The 13,659-nt window shown below is 42.3% G+C and overlaps 2 protein-coding genes across 3 annotated transcripts; both read left to right on the forward strand.

The window, feature by feature from the left end:
* The first annotated feature begins 701 nt into the window (after positions 1 to 701).
* On the forward strand, positions 702 to 3,259 carry LOC135549712 (fatty acid-binding protein, liver-like). The gene is made up of 4 exons (XM_064979940.1): positions 702 to 905; positions 1,016 to 1,188; positions 2,793 to 2,882; positions 3,095 to 3,259. The coding sequence occupies exons 1-4, from the start codon at positions 839 to 841 to the stop codon at positions 3,143 to 3,145; spliced, it is 381 nt and encodes a 126-aa protein (XP_064836012.1). The 5' UTR covers positions 702 to 838; the 3' UTR covers positions 3,146 to 3,259.
* A 2,238-nt stretch (positions 3,260 to 5,497) lies between these two features.
* LOC135549711 (serine/arginine-rich splicing factor 10-like) lies at positions 5,498 to 13,410 on the forward strand. Of its 2 annotated transcripts, none has more exons than XM_064979939.1 (6): positions 5,498 to 5,877; positions 6,526 to 6,649; positions 7,584 to 7,686; positions 7,918 to 8,095; positions 8,205 to 8,261; positions 11,612 to 13,410. In XM_064979939.1, exons 1-6 carry the CDS (start codon positions 5,813 to 5,815, stop codon positions 11,916 to 11,918), a joined length of 834 nt encoding a protein of 277 aa, XP_064836011.1. In that variant the 5' UTR covers positions 5,498 to 5,812; the 3' UTR covers positions 11,919 to 13,410. The 2 variants fall into 2 exon arrangements, with proteins under 2 accessions (XP_064836011.1, XP_064836010.1); XM_064979938.1 differs by lacking the exon at positions 6,526 to 6,649 and adding an exon at positions 6,843 to 7,159 and having other exon boundaries at positions 5,516 to 5,877; positions 7,575 to 7,686.
* The last annotated feature ends 249 nt before the right edge of the window (positions 13,411 to 13,659 follow it).

Below are 13,659 nucleotides of genomic sequence, written 5' to 3' on the forward strand. Positions count from 1 at the left end.
TCACTCTGGAAAGTGTCTGGTAAAGGACTAAAATATAAATGTAAATATTTCTGATGGATTTCAGCACTTCTCTGACTCACGATGCAAAAACACTCCTCATCGATCAATTTTTATCCTGAACACGATCCATGGCTTGGAAATTGATTTATAGAAAGCTGCAGTCCCAGGAGAAAGAGGGAAATTGTGACAGAGAGCTTAGTGAAAATGATTACATGCTCACAACTACCACCTCCCTCTTACTTTCTCTACATGTGCACTATAAATTAGCTTACCCTTCATTACTTAAAATGACTTGGGAAAAGTAATATTTGATTTCTTCCCTGATGGCTCAGTTGATTACAAATCTGAGACTTTCATAATCAATAGTCCTTTATTAATTTCTGTAATATTAAGATAGGCTACTGATGTTTAAATAGTATGTTATATGCTTTATTTGATAGATGGGAAACTGAGATATATTAAAGGAAGACAAAATGTGTAGATTCAGGAATTGAACCCTGGTGTCATTGCATATCTGCAAATAGCCATGAATGTTTCCACTCAACTTCAGGGGCTGTGTATTTTTAGTAGGACTTTGGATGTTGCATTAAGTAAATATTGCCTGATGAACACTGGGCAATGAGGGCATGGCCCTCCCACAGGTCACTGTGGCATGAGGAAATACCTGAATAACAGGGAGACAAAATCCCTAACATGGCAACGACCAGTGTGTGTGGGGGAGAAGAGGGAGGAGAGAGTGCTTTCTTAATAAAGACACTTGTCACAACCATTGGACTTACCATCCATTTGCCTTTAGTTTGAACAACTGCATGCTGCTAATCCCAATACTGAGCTGGACATGGCATTCAATGGAAAATGGAAAATCCACAGTCAGGAGAACCATGAAGAGTTTCTTAAAGCAATGGGTGAGAACACATACATTTCTTACAACAATCTCAGTGTGTTTAATGGCAGTATTGTGGTCTAGAACTTTGTCAATAATGGTTATGTTTTATGTCGCAATTATGTTCTTCAGCTGTCCCTGAGATGTTGATCAAAATGATCAAGGGTGTCAAGCCAATGACAATAATTGAGCAGAAGGGTGACGACTTCACCATCAGAGTTGAGACTCCCCTCCGTACTGTCACCAACTCATTCACTATAGGGAAGGAGGCAGAAATCACTGCCATGGATGGGAGAAAGTTTAAGGTCATTTATCAATCATGAAATTGTATTTGACGTGCATGGACCTATTGCCATGAGAGTGTGAAGAGCATCACAAAGCTTTGTTTATTTGCATGATGATGTGTGTCCATCTCCTTTGCTCTAGTTTGATATACACTACTGTTCAAAACTTTGGGAACACTTAGAAATGTCCTTGTTTTTGAAAGAAAAGCAACCATCACTCGTGTTCCAATGGCACGTTGTGTTAGCTAATCCACATTTATCATTTTAAAAGGCGTATTGATCATTAGAAACAAAACTGTTGTGCTAATTAAAGAAGCAATAAAACTGGCCTTCTTTAGACTAGTTGAGTATCTGGAGCATTACAGGCTCAAAATGACCAGAAACAAAGAACTTTCTTCTGAAACTCGTCAGTCTATTCTTGTTCTGAGAAATGAAGGCTTTTCCATGCGAGAAATTGCCAAGAAACTGAAGATCTCGTACAGCGCTGTGTACTACTCCCTTGTACTCGCTGTGTACTACACCGCTAACTGGCTCTAACCAGAATAGAAAGAGGAGTGGGAGGCCCCGGTGCACAACTGAGCAAGAGGACAAGTACATTAGAGTGTCTAGTTTGAGAAACAGACGGCTCACATGTCTCCAACTGGAAGCTTTATTAAATAGTACCCTCAAAAAACCAGTCTCAACGTCAACAGTGAAGAGGCGACTCCAGGATGATGACCTTCTAGCCAGAGTTGCAAAGAACAGGCCATATCTCACACTGGCCAATAAAATAAAAGATTACGATGGGCCAAAGAACATAGATGCTCGACAGAGGAAGATTGGGAAAAAGTGTTATTGACAGACAAATCTAAGTTTGAGGTGTTTGGATCACAAAGAAGAATATTCGTGAGACGCAGAAAAAATTCAAAGATGCAGCAGGAATGCTTGATGCCATCTGTCAAGCATGGTGGAGGCAATGTGATGGTCTGGGGGTTCTTGGGTGGTGGGAAAGTGGGAGATTTGTACAGGGTAAAAGGGATCTTGAAGAAGGAAGGCTACCCCTCCATTTTACAACGCCATGTCATACCCTGTGGACGGCGCTTAATTGGAGCCAATTTCCTCCTACGACAGGAAAATGACCCAAAGCACAGCTCCAAACTATGCAATAACTATTTAGGGAAGAAGCAGTCAGCTGGTGTTCTGTCTATAATGGAGTGGCCAGCACAGTCACCGGATCTCAACCCTATTGAGCTGTTTTTGGAGCAGCTTGACCGTATGGTACATAAGAAGTGCCCATCAAGCCAATCCAATTTATGGGAGCTGCTTCAGGAAGCATGGGGTGAAATCTCTTCAGAATGACAACTAGAATGCCAATGGTCTGCAAGGCTATACTTGCTGCAAATGGAGGATTCTTTGACGAAAGCAAAGTTTGAAGGACACAATTATTATTTCAATGAAAAGCATTATTTATAACCTTGTCAACATCTTGACTATATTTCCAATTCATTTTGCAACTCATTTCATGTATGTTTTCATGGAAAACCAGGACATTTCTAAGTGACCCAAGACTTTTGAACGGTAGTGTAGACATAGGTGCAGCTGCAGCAGGGTGTGTGAGTGTTTTGTGTTTACTCTCTGACCCATAGTGTACTGCCAGACTGGAGGATGGGAAGCTCATCTGCGATACAGAGAAGTTCTCCCACATCAGAGAAATCCAAGGGGAGAACATGGTTGAGGTAAAGGGCATGCCTCCACTTCTATATTTTATGTTGTAAAATACACTTAATTGGATGCACTTTGTCCAAATGTCCTAGCAGTTGGTCTCCAATTACAGTAGCACTGCCCCTCAAAAAATAAATAACAATGAATTGCCAGCCTGATTCAATCTGTGGTTGTTCCTTCATGTTGTTCTGTGTTAGTGACTGTCCTCTTTCCTATTTCTTTCCAGACTATCACTGCGGCCTCAACAACCCTCACCAGGATAAGCAAGAGAGTCTGATCTCTAAAGCCACAGAGACAAGGATTACATGTTCAATTAATTAATTTAAATGACCTTTTATTTCAGGTACTATAATAGCTATAAAATATTACATTAAAATGACAAATGACTCGACATTGCATCTGCTCATTTTATGTCTAATTTGGACACATGCATTTTAAAGGCCCCAAAGCAAATGTACTTCCCTAACAAAACCAATACAAAATGGATGGCTTTTCTTGAACCTTGTGGTTATTGAATAATCTGCCATCATTGTAGTACTCAGCAACAAATGTAAACTTGTGGGATCATGTTTTCACTTCATCATTAACTAGCAAATGTAGACATCAATGACCAGCTCATAATTGTGTTTATTTCATATTTTATCTGGATTTTATCATTTTTAAAAAGAAAGAAAAGAAAATTCCTCAACAATTTCAATGAATCACAATGGGGGAAAGCAAAAACTCATGGTAACATCGTCATCTCCATCCTGTAAAGCAAGAACACAGACAAGAACAATTTGAGGAGAGGCATTTTACATTATATCAATCAACATTTGTGACTGAATTCACACTGACTGTGTGTAAGTCCCAAATGGCACCCTATTCCCTATGTGGTGCACTGCTTTTGACCAGTGCCCACTGTGGATTTTCCATTGATAAAATGTTGAGTTAATAAAGTCACATACAAGGCAGCTCCAAAATTCAGGTGTTTCAGCCTAGCTCAGTGCTTTCTGTGGTGGAGGTAATCTTCTCTTGTTGCCACGTGATTGACTCAGTGTTCTGTCACTCATGGGGACACTATGTTGCTGCAAGATCTACAGGGTGAGCTAGAAAGTTCAAGCCCCCTTGCATGCTGACAAACATTTACATTAGAAGTGACCATCCCCCACAGATAAGATAACGTCAAATCACGTTATATCTACCGTAGCTTTTTTTGGACAGATCATGTCAACATCATACTTTCAAAATCTTAGCTATCTACCTAGACAAGCAGTTATCATCATGAATCACATTGACAATCTACTGGCAAATCCTTGTCATATGAAAATAAATTATAGATAAAACATATCGGTGCTCATCGGCCATTGGACTTAAACATTACACAACAAGTTGGAAATCAACAGTGATTGGTTTGGAAGGAATCAGTGTCCATCTGATTGGGCTTTGGTCACCAAAGCCCCATATTCTACCCACCACTGTGACCTGTATGCTCTCGTTGGCTGGGCCTCGCTTCATATTCGTCGCCAAACCCACTGGCTCCAGGTCATCTACAAGTCTCTGCTGGCTAAAGTCCCACCTTATCTCAGCTCACTGGTCACTATAGCAGCACCCACCTGTAGCACGCGCTCCAGCAGGTATATTTCACTGGTCATCCCCAAAGCCATTTCCTCCCTTTGGCCGCCTTTCCTTACAGTTCTCTGCTGCCAATGACTGGAAGGAATTGCACAAATCACTTAAGCTGGAGACCCATATCTCCCTCACTAACTTTAAGCACCAGCTGTAAGAGCAGCTCACAGATCACTTCACCTGTACATAGCCCATCTGTAAATAGCCCATCCAACTACCTCATCCCCATACTGTTATTTTTTTTTTTGCTCCTTTGCACCCCAGTATCTCTACTTGCACATTAATCTTCTGCACATCTATCACTCCAGTGTTTACTTGCTATATTGTAATTATTTCACCACTATGGCTTATTTATTGCCTTACCTCCCTTATCTTACCTCATTTGCACACACTGTATATAGACTTTGTTTCTCAATTGTGTTATTGACTGTATGTTTGTTTATTCCATGTGTAACGCTGTGTTGTTGTTTAGGTTGCACTGCTTTGCTTTATATTCGCCAGGTCGCAGTTGTAACTGAACTTTTTCTCAACTAGCCTACCTGGTTAAATCAAGGTTTTAATAAAAAACTGCAAGCGTTGCAAAGCAATAACTATTTTTCTTCCCCTGCCTGTTATTAGGTGGAGAGGGTGTGTGGTCCAAGTCTGGGTTTAAGGGCCATGCTTAAAAGGATAAGCATTCACACACAACACCATGCGCCAGAAAAGGTTGAATACATTAGGCATGCTGTCATTCCAGCATGACTTCTGCCGCGTTCAAAACAACTGGGAACTCCAACTCGGTTTGAACAGTCATCCGATTCGGGAACTTGGGCGTCTTTCTAGCCTAGAGCTCCGACCTGAAGCTCACTGACGTCACGATTCAAGGTTGGTTTTTTCCCCCCGTGTTCCCAGTTGTCTTGAAAGCACCATCAATCCAGAGAATGCCAGACTTTGATGAATAAATGATAAAATAATGCACTAATGGAGAAAAAAGTAACAACGGTCAAATGCAACCAGTTAATGATTCTAGATGTGATGATAATTTTCAAAGGCTATGTCCAAACTACATGGAGTTTACATCAATCATAATGATAGGTAGCCTATGTAATAGTCGGATTGGCCTGAGAGTTCCGAACTTTATACGTCACGCTTCCTCTGCGGGATGTGATAATGCACCATAACAGTAGATGGCGCTAAATTAATTTTCGTGCTTTCACGAATCCGCGAAGTAAAGTATGCGCCTGCGCATTCGGTTTTCCACATAGCTTCACAACGAGAAATACTTTTCTGTTAAACCCAAAACAGAGCAAAAATATTTGATGTAAAGCTGCATTCTTGCTTTATATTTTTTTTTAGCATGGCCAGATATTTAAGACCTCCAAATACATCTCTTTTCATCAGAAACATTTCCGATGAATCCAGGTGAGTCCATATTTGAACATATTTCCCCGGCCCCAGTTCCTTGCGGTCAAATAAGGTCAGAATTCTATACCCCAAGCTAACGTCATTAGGCCAATGCTAGTCTGCTAGCCACGCGATTCTGCCTGATCAAAGACGATTGTGGCTTGGCCCTACAGTTGTGCAAGGTAGACCCACTGGCTAAACTCAAGTCATAAACCAAGAAAAAATTACTAACCATAAACATTTGGACAAACTTGTTTCATTCGTCCTAACAAGCTAGCTAACGTTAGCTATAGCTCCAGTTCCACACGTACGTTTAAAAACAGTTACCCTACTACATAGTTTAACAAAATTAGAATATAACGTTAAATGGCCCCAAAAAAATGTCTCGTAAGTTATAGAGGGGATGTAAGTTGGCCTATCTGTAAGGTATTTTGTTTGCAAAGAGAACACTACATAGGCCTACACACGGGTGATTGTACTATTTGCGTTATCCATTCATGGATGTAAGGTACATCAGAGTGTGTGAGTTATGCATAGACAAAGTTTAAATTGTGTCAGTTTTCATGCAAAGAAGTGGCATCGTATTGCTATGTCCGTGGCTCCTTTGGTGGTGCTACTTTTCCTCCTGGTCATTGAAGTGACATTTCTATTCTCTACGGTATTCAGGCCTGAGGATTTGCGCCGTGAGTTTGGTCGTTATGGGCCAGTAGTAGACGTCTACATTCCACTTGACTTCTATTCACGCCGACCAAGAGGATTTGCATATATTCAATATCCTTTCCCTTCTAAAGTGAGAATTATGAAATCTGTCTTTTCTCTTATAATTGGCTTAATTTTGAATGTTGTAAGATAACATGTTTTCTCTCAGATAATGTCTTAAGCAGTAAGGCTTGGTTGTGTGCTTGATTGCTGTGACTTTGCATTCTGTATGTACACAATGAAGTACTTTTTAATATCTAACTTACATTTTTCTGTTGCCCCAGAAAATGTAAAGGCATCCAGTTGTTGTGGAGCCTGGAGAAAGAGTAAGAATGTCCGGTGTAGAGTAGATCTAAAGACAAGCAGCAAAAGACCGCCAGGATGCAAGAAACAGAGAGAGGGAAAGGTTGAAAGAGAATTTAAAGCTTGAAGAGACAGAGGAAAAAGAGGGGACGGAGTCAAGACTTGGATATGTCATCAAAAGAAAGAGGAAAAGGGAAGAGATTAAAGGGCAAAGACAAGCAGGAAACCCAAGTTCTTCTGGGAGGCGATTTAAAGAGCTTAAGGATCAAGATGAAAGTCAAAGTCAAGCATGTTTAAGGTAACAAACCTGAATTCTTTTGTATGCCTCACAAAAAAATGAATCAACAAATATTACATGAAAATCAATCAATAAATAGCCAATGTGAAAATGTGATTCTTAATTGAACTAAGAAATTGTTACTCTTATCAATATATTTTGCATTCGATAATATAATTTGAAAATGAAACGGTATTGATTCCTCAGTGCAAGCCATCAAATAAGAGACATATTATTGAAACATGTTTGCCTCATCTTCAATCTTGAGAAGAACACAACATTGTCATAACAAATGTGTTCCAGAACCTAAGCTTTGCTTTATGCTGTCAGCCAATATGGCTTCCATTTTGATTAAGTGGCAGAAGATGCATTGTATTACAACAGTATTGTTGAAAATAATGTAGCCACATAAGACCACATGTAAGAACCTTAACAGCTCAGCAAGTTTGAAGATGTGCGCGACGCTGAAGATGCTCTTCACAACCTGGACAGGAAGTGGGTGTGTGGCCGACAGATTGAAATCCAGTTTGCGCAGGGAGACCGAAAGAGTAAGGCAGTTTCACAAATGTCCTGTGTTTCATGAAGTAACACTACAGTATCAAGCAGAATTTCTTGTTCGCGATTTACTGATGTTACTTTCAGCTGTAAATTCAAATAGATGTTTTCGATCTCACGTGGTACAACTGTAATACCTTTTCAAGGAAAGCTAAACCACTGTGTACTGTATGTTTGCTTGGTGGGTTTCTCTCTTCTCCCAAACCCCCTTTTTTCCATCACAGCACCCAATCAGATGAAAGGAAAGGAGGGGGGATCTTCGCGCAGCTCTTCGCGGCATGATGATCGAGATTATGATCGGGACAGTCGTCGTAGGCGCTCTCGCAGCCGTAGCTACCAAAGACGCAGGTCACGCAGCCCATCCTACGATCGCCGGCCCAGACGCTCTGAGAGTCCCAGAGAGTAAGGGCCTTTCCAGTGTTCTCCAGCTAGCATACTTCAAATAAGATTGCAAAGCTTATACAAAAGGTCAGTCTATTGATCACATTCATATTGACGTTTTGTTACCCAGCTCCCGTGGAAGGATGTACGGCGGTAGAGGAAGAAGCAGGAGTCCGGAAAACGACCGGTAGGTCCTTGATACTCTGGGATTATGGCAATGAAGCCATTTATCTACTTCCCCAGAGTCAGATGAACACAAAGATAAAAAAATGTATACACTGCTCAAAAAAATAAAGGGAACACTTAAACAACACAATGTAACTCCAAGTCAATCACACTTCTGTGAAATCAAACTGTCCACTTCGGAAGCAATACTGATTGACAATAAATTGCACATGCTGTTGTGCAAATGGAATAGACAACAGGTGGAAATTATAGGCAATCAGCAAGACACCCCCAATAAAGGAGTGGTTCTGCAGGTGGTGACCACACAACACTTCTCAGTTCCTATGCTTCTTGGCCGATGTTTTGGTCACTTTTGAATGCTGGCGGTGCTTTCACTCTAGTGGTAGCATGAGACGGAGTCTACAACTCGCACAAGTGGCTCAGGTAGTGCAGCTCATCCAGGATGGGACATCAATGCGAGCTGTGGCAAGAAGGTAGGTTTGCTGTGTCTGTCAGCGTAGTGTCCAGAGCATGGAGGCACTACCAGGAGACAGGCCAGTACATCAGGAGACGTGGAGGAGGCCGTAAGAGGGCAACAACCCAGCAGCAGGACCGCTACCTCCACCTTTGTGCAAGGAGGAACAGGAGGAGCACTGCCAGAGACCTGCGAAATTACCTCCAGCAGGCCACAAATGTGCATGTGTCTGCACAAACGGTCAGAAACAGACTCCATGAGGGTGGTATGAGGGCCCGACGTCCACAGGTGGGGGTTGTGCTTACAGCCCAACACCGTGCAGGACGTTTGGCATTTGCCAGAGAACACCAAGATTGGCAAATTCGCCACTGGCGCCCTGTGCTCTTCACAGATGAAAGCAGGTTCACACTGAGCACATGTGACAGTCTGGAGACGCCGTGGAGAATGTTCTGCTGCCTGCAACATCCTCCAGCATGACCGGTTGGCGGTGGGTCAGTCGTGGTGTGGAATTTCTTTGGGGGGGCCGCACAGCCCTCCATGTGCTCGCCAGAGGTAGCCTGACTGCCATTAGGTACCGAGATGAAATCCTCAGACCATATGCTGGTGCGGTTGGCCCTGGGTTCCTCCTAATGCAAGACAATCCTAGACCTCATGTGGCTGGAGTGTCAGCAGTTCCTGCAAGAGGAAGGCATTGATGCTATGGACTGGCCCGCCTGTTCCCCAGACCTGAATCCAATTGAGCACATCTGGGACATCATGTCTCGCTCCATCCACCAACGCCACGCCACGTTGCACCACAGACTGTCCAGGAGTTGGCGGATGCTTTAGTCCAGGTCTGGGAGGAGATCCCTCACGAGACCATCCGCCACCTCATCAGGAGCATGCCCAGGTGTTGTAGGGAGGTCATGCAGGCACGTGGAGGCCACACACACTACTGAGCCTCATGTTGACTTGTTTTAAGGACTTGTTTTAAGGACATTACATCAAAGGATCAGCCTGTAGTGTGGTTTTCCACTTTAATTTTGAGTGTGACTCCAAATCCAGACCTCCATGGGTTGATAAATTTGATTTCCATTGATCATTTTTGTGTGATTTTGTTGTCAGCACATTCAACTATGTAATGAAAAAAGCATTTAATAAGAATATTTTATTCATTCAGATTTAGGATGTGTTATTTTAGTGTTCCCTTTATTTTTTTGAGCAGTGTATCTTTGCGTCCAGTATGAAGGAAGTAAGAGGTAGTTTCGCTAGCCAATGGTAACGAGTGTTAGCTCAAGGACTGGAAGTCTACAGGAACAGTTAGCATGCTAGCTGTTCCCGTAGACTTTGTCAATTACATTAATGCTAGTTAGCAACTTCCTTCAAACTGCATGCAGAGACATACAAATGGTATCCACATGTTTATCTGACTCTGGGGAAGTAGATAAAGGGCTTCATTGCCAATCCTTAAGTATCCCTTTAACAGCTGAACCCCTGACAATGAAACACATTCTGGGCACTTTCTATAAACTTACTAATCATTAATGGTTGTAATCTTCTGTTACTTTTGCTGTCCTCCATCAGTGGAAGGGATTATACACTGGACAAAAATCTAAACGCAACATGTAAAATGTTGGTCCCGTGTATCATGAGCTGAAATAAAAGATCCCATTAGTTTTCCATATGCACAAATTTGTTTACATCCTTGTTAGTGAGAATTTGTCAATTGCCAAGATAATCTATCCACTTGACAGGTGTGGCATATCAATAAACTGATTAAACAGCATGATCATTACACAGGTGCACCTTATGCTGGGGACAAAAGGCCACTCTAAAATGTGCAGTTTTGTCACACAGCACAATGCAACAGATGTCTCAAGTGTTGAGGGAGCGTGCAATTGGCATGCTGACTGCAGGAATTTCCACCAGAGCTGTTGCCAGATAATTAAATGTTAATTTCTCTACCATAAGCTGCCTCAATGTCGTTTTAGAGAATTGGTAGTAGTTCCAACCAGCCTCACAACCGCAGACCACGCCAGCCCAGGACCTTCACATCTGGCTTCTTCACCTGCGGGATCATCTGAGACCAGCCACCCAGAGCTGATGAAACTGGGTTTGCACAACTCAAGAATTTCTTTACAAACTGTCAGAAACCGTCTCAGGGAAGCTCATCTGCTTGCGCATCGTCCTCACAAGGGTCTTGGCCTAACTGCAGTTCGGCGTCGTAACAGACTTCGGTGGGCAAATTCTCAACTTCAATAGCCACTGGCACGCTGGTGAAGTGTGCTGTTCACTGATGAACCCCAGTTTCAACTGTACCGGGCAGATGGTAGACAGCGTGTATGGCGTCATGTGGGCGTGCGGTTTGCTGATGTCAATGTTGTGAATGGAGTGAGGTTATGGTATGGGCAGGCATATGCTAAGGACAATGAACACAATTGCATTTTATCAATGTCATTTTCATTTTACATAGATACTGTGACTAGATCCTGAGGCCCATTGTTGTACCTTTCATCCGCTGCCATCACCTCGTAATGCACAACCCCATGTCGCAAGGATCTGTATACAATTACTGAATGTCCCAGTTCTTACATGGCCTGCCTATGTCACCTGTTGAGCATGTTTGGGGTGCTCTGGATCATCTTGTATGAACGGGTGTAGAACTTTTTTTAATGAATTCAAGCAAAATTCCCTGGCTTAACTTCCCATGGAAAATGTAATTTACCGGAAAGTTTGACCTTTTGCAACCCTAGTGACCAACAGAATAATATCTGTATTCCCAGTCATGTGAAGTCCATAGATTAGGGCCTAATGAATTCATTTCAATTGTCTGATTTCCTTATATGAACTGTAACTCCGTAAAATCTTAGTTTTATATCTTTGTTCAGTGTAATAATCCGAGTTTGTTCTTCATACAGGCACCGACCCCACCCACGTGACCACCGACGACCCCCCCCTGGGCATTCCCCTCACAGCCAATCCCGCTCCCCTTCTCACTCCAGATCCAGGCCCAGGGCCCAGAGGGAGTCCAGAGGAAAGTCTCGTTCCCGCTCTAAATCCCTGAGCCCACGAGGTGGCGACTTCCACCCAGCACCCGGTGGCTATGAGCCACAGGACGATGCGTCGTCTCGTATGCACTCCCCGTCCCGCTCGCATTCTCGCTCCCTCTCACGGTCCCGTTCTCGCTCCAGGTCCTGGACAGGGCGCAAGTCAGGGGGACACTAAAACTTGTTTGTTGGATCCTTTTGACTGTAGTTGTGTCCAAAATGGCTTGCTGGATAATTGAATGTTCATGGAAAGGTTGTTAGTTGGTTTGTGAAAATGAACTTCCTTTGTAGTTTTTTGCTTCTTTTTTTTGGTTATTTTTTTAATGGATGAATAAATAGAAACATGATATCCCAGAAATGTCACCTTTTTTATATTTACACACCCTCCGTTTCTAGTCATTATATCCAATACACTGAGTGTACGAAACATTAGGAATAGCTTCCTAATATTGAATTACACCCCCCCCCCCCCCCTTTTTGCCCTCGGAACAGCCTCAATTCATCTGGGCATGGACTTTACAAAGTGTTGATAGCCCATGTTGACTCCAATGCTTCCCACAGTTGTGCGAAGTTGTCTGGATGTCCTTTGAATGGTGGACAATTCTTGATACAAACAGGAAACGGTTGTGTGAAAAACCCAGCAACATTGCAGTTCTTGATACATTCAAACCAATGCGCCTGGTACCAACTACCATACCCCGGTCAAAGGCACTTAAATCTTCATCCCTTGAATGGCACACATACTCAATCCATGTCTCAATTATCTCGAGGCTTAAAAATCCTTCTTTAACCTGTCTCCTCCCCTTCATCTACACTGATTTGAAGTGGATTTAACAAGTGACATCAATATGCGATCATAGCTTTCACCTGGTCAGTCTCGTTGAAAGAGCAAGTGTTCCTAATGTTTTGCGCGCTGTGTATCAGCGTTATTCCTTTCAGAAGACAGGGCTAGAAGTACTGTATAGGCCAAGATCAAGTACCGTGATTCAATCCAATCATTGTTTACCGTGAATGCGGGAACATTGCCTTGAAAAGTGGTAATCGGATGGAATCCCTGCCCTTGTCGCTAAAATCCTTACCTTCACTTTCCTGTCAAGTACATTAGGCCCCAGCTTTCAGTTGGTATGCTTGATGTGGAAGTTACCTGGGGTGTAATCATTAGTCCAAAAAGTTTACTCCAAGCGGAAAACGTTTGCAACGAAAACTTTAATTTGGTTCTGTTGGTTTCCTAGTGAAACATACCCGTGGCCTGTGAAAGAGCCACTACGGTAGCACCGTTCATTTTCTACCAACATTTGTTTTACGATTTGTTCAGCGATAGATAGGCCCATGTTACATTGGCTTGTCCTATTTGATTTGATAAATTCTGGAAGCCATGTCAGTAGCCTCAAATATCAACTCTGAAGGTTTCTAAATTTGATCAAGTTGGCGATGGTTTGTACATGGCCTGCTGTATGTTTTGACATTTCAGGACCTTGATCCTTCGCTTTGTTAATACTCCATACTTTGCTAAATGGTTCTTGTGATGGCTTGTATTATTCTATATGCTTGTTTTTTCCTAAAACAACTCAAGAAGTGTAGTCTTCCTTCCAAATATGTCAGTTATGCTCTACTGTTTATGCAACAATTTTCTTGGAGAGTAATAAATGCTTGAAGTCATATTCCAGTCACCTTTTAAGCTAATTTATCACCTGATTTACTAGCTTGTTCATTGTTGTTCCTCTATTGCTGCACTGTTGGCGCTAGGAACATAAGCATTTAGCTACACCCACGATAACATCTGCAAAATGTGTACGTGACCAATCATATTTTATTTGATGTTCCCTCCTTGACGTTTGCAGTTGTTACTAAAAAAAACTATTTTGCTCAATGTCATTTATTTTTTTACCCTTTAGTGTGTGTACTGTTTATACTTCAGA

The sequence above is a fragment of the Oncorhynchus masou genome, chromosome 12, assembly GCF_036934945.1.
Source record: "Oncorhynchus masou masou isolate Uvic2021 chromosome 12, UVic_Omas_1.1, whole genome shotgun sequence".
Taxonomy (NCBI): domain Eukaryota; kingdom Metazoa; phylum Chordata; class Actinopteri; order Salmoniformes; family Salmonidae; genus Oncorhynchus; species Oncorhynchus masou.

What these genes read in the sequence shown, in the direction of transcription:
- LOC135549712 (XM_064979940.1), top strand. Translation starts at nt 839, where the DNA reads ATGGCATTCAATGGAAAATGGAAAATCCACAGTCAGGAGAACCATGAA. An exon ending in AGAGTTTCTTAAAGCAATGG is followed by an intron (nt 906 to 1,015) that starts GTGAGAACACAT and finishes TATGTTCTTCAG; the next exon opens with CTGTCCCTGAGATGTTGATC. An exon ending in AAGGGGAGAACATGGTTGAG is followed by an intron (nt 2,883 to 3,094) that starts GTAAAGGGCATG and finishes ATTTCTTTCCAG; the next exon opens with ACTATCACTGCGGCCTCAAC.
- LOC135549711 (XM_064979939.1), top strand. Translation starts at nt 5,813, where the DNA reads ATGGCCAGATATTTAAGACCTCCAAATACATCTCTTTTCATCAGAAAC. An exon ending in AACATTTCCGATGAATCCAG is followed by an intron (nt 5,878 to 6,525) that starts GTGAGTCCATAT and finishes TACGGTATTCAG; the next exon opens with GCCTGAGGATTTGCGCCGTG. An exon ending in AATATCCTTTCCCTTCTAAA is followed by an intron (nt 6,650 to 7,583) that starts GTGAGAATTATG and finishes CAGCTCAGCAAG; the next exon opens with TTTGAAGATGTGCGCGACGC.